Consider the following 2,408-nt stretch of genomic DNA (forward strand, 5'->3'; position numbering starts at 1 on the left):
TTGTCCGTAGTGGCGTTCAACCTTGTTCTTCAGGTTTGTGAGGATGATTTCTCTATTTTTGCAAGAGGCTTGGATGAGAAATAGAACCCTTCTAGTGATATTTTTGTATAAAGCTCATTGGGTACATCTTGATCACATCACTTGAAATGATGTGAGTACTTTGTTTAGTTAGAGAATGAGTGGGCTGATAGTGTAGTGCAGTGCGGCAGAAACAGTGTCGTCGGTCACTTCATTTCCATCTGTGTCCAATTGACTTTGTACTGCCGTGAGGAACCCACAAGAGCATCAGGTCCTTGTTTGGTTCCTAGCTCCTGAAGCTGTAGCAGTTCATCTTTAGCTGGAATCCATTAAAGTTTGCAGCAATCCAAGTAGGTCAGGTTCCCTATCTGGTTCTTAATAGTAAGTTTGTTAGATCATCAAAACATAAGGCAAGAGTATTTAAAATCTATCATACACAAAATATACAAGAACTATTTATTCTCTATCTAACACATTCTCTCGATATTGTTGCTATTGCTTATTACTTCCACACTTGTTCCTCATTTATCGCTTGTTATTGGCCATAAAGAGTCTCCCTTGATGATATCCTAACTGTTAGCACTTCCTTGATTACCCCCGATAGCTCGAGCCCGAGCCCAGATATCGACCTCGAGGCCCCTCATCGGTCAGTCTGAGGCCCGAAAAGCTAGCCCCTCGGTTTGATTATTACTCTGATTTTAGTTCGTATTTCGCCGTTATGCTTCACATATCTAGCATCAAGTGCTTAAAAAACTAGCATAAAAATAGATCACATATTTTTAGAATCCCATTAACAAATTTAATTGTCATTACCATTTTCACGGTAAACAGTTTGGCACCTACCGTGGGGCTAAAAATAATAGTGGTTATTTTCTTGTTGGTTTCAGTACACAACGCAAGTTATATTTCACACTTTTTCTTGTCCAAGATCTTCGATTTCAGGTCAAAATGTCTAGCTTAGTGAACAGAGTTGAGAATGACAACCTCGAAAACCATGGAGAAAATGGGGTGGCTGTTCCAGTCGTTGGCGCACCACCACAGAACCCCGATAAAGTACCAGGGCCGATTCTAGCAGACGCGGATTCACAGGACGCGCAGCAGGTCGACGAAACCTCACGTACTGACAGAAGCATACAATATGGTGGCCAACAGGAAGCCCAAGAAACCCCATCTCGGGAAACACAGGAAGTTAGTCTTCAAGTTATTTTTGAAATGTTGCAGGCACAACAGTTGGCTATCGCTTAGCTGCAAAGCCACCCGAAAACACCCAGCACAGTAGCACCAGAAACTACTCCCCGACCGAACAGGTACCGGAAAGATCAAGCAACAACGGATCAGTAGCCGATCATGCCATCGTAAATATGCTGGAAGACCTCACCAAAAGGATCGAGTCGGGCGAGAAAGTTATAGCAGCCAATGACAAGAATGTCGAAACCTATAACTTCAGGGTCGACCAAACCCCGGGCACACCCCCAGTCCTAAAGGGTGTAGATTCGAAGAAGTTCGTACAACGGCCATTCCTAGAGGAAGCGGCTCCGAAGCCCATTCCAAAGAAGCTCAGAATGCCAGAACTCCCAAAATATAACGAGACCTCAGATCCAAACGAACATGTCACTGCCTATACGTGCGCAATAAAGGGCAACGACATAAAAGACGACGAGATCGAGTACGTCTTATTGAAGAAGTACGGGGAAACGCTCTCGAAGGGGGCCATGATGTGGTATCACAACCTAAATCCCAACTCCATAGATTCATTCACCACGCTAGCGGACTCCTCCATAAAGGCATACATCGGTGCAATCAAATTAATAATGAAGAAGTCTGACGTACTCGAGATGGAGCAGGGGGAGAATGAAATGATACAAGAATTCATATCTCGCTTCCAAACGGAACGAATGAAACTACCCCTGGTTTCCGACGATTGGGTGGGGCAGGCTTTCACCCAAGGCCTGAACGAACAAAGCTCAGTGGCCTCAAGGAAGCTGAAAGAGAATCTGATTGAGTATCCTGCTGCAACCTGGTCGGATGTCTACAACCGGTACCAGTCAAAGATCAGGGTCGAGGGCGACCAGCTGGGATCACCCTCGGGCTTAGTATATCTGAGTAGACTCCGGGTGAAGGAGTCAAAACCAAACAGGGAGGGGTATCAGTCGTACCCCGAAGACAGGAGGAACGCCCCAAGACGCAACACACCTCGCAACGACTGATTGGTAAACCGAGGACAGAACCCTCGGGGACTCGTCAACAAAGGCAGATTTGATGGGGGCACGAGACCAACGAGGGCACCTCGCCTATCAGGCAAACCGGACATCATGTTCATCTTCAGCAAAACCAGGGACATCGAATGGCCCAGGCCTATTCAGTCGGGTCCTTCCCAAAGGAACCACAAC

General features: G+C 46.1%; 1 protein-coding gene across 1 annotated transcript; it reads left to right on the forward strand.

Moving 5' to 3' along the window:
* The first annotated feature begins 1,379 nt into the window (after nucleotides 1–1,379).
* LOC138874457 (uncharacterized) lies at nucleotides 1,380–2,225 on the forward strand. Its single transcript, XM_070152899.1, has one exon. The coding sequence runs from the start codon at nucleotides 1,380–1,382 to the stop codon at nucleotides 2,223–2,225; it is 846 nt and encodes a 281-aa protein (XP_070009000.1).
* The last annotated feature ends 183 nt before the right edge of the window (nucleotides 2,226–2,408 follow it).

Source organism: Nicotiana sylvestris, chromosome 8 (genome assembly GCF_000393655.2).
Source record: "Nicotiana sylvestris chromosome 8, ASM39365v2, whole genome shotgun sequence".
Classification (NCBI taxonomy): domain Eukaryota; kingdom Viridiplantae; phylum Streptophyta; class Magnoliopsida; order Solanales; family Solanaceae; genus Nicotiana; species Nicotiana sylvestris.

What these genes read in the sequence shown, in the direction of transcription:
- LOC138874457 (XM_070152899.1), top strand. Translation starts at nt 1,380, where the DNA reads ATGCTGGAAGACCTCACCAAAAGGATCGAGTCGGGCGAGAAAGTTATA.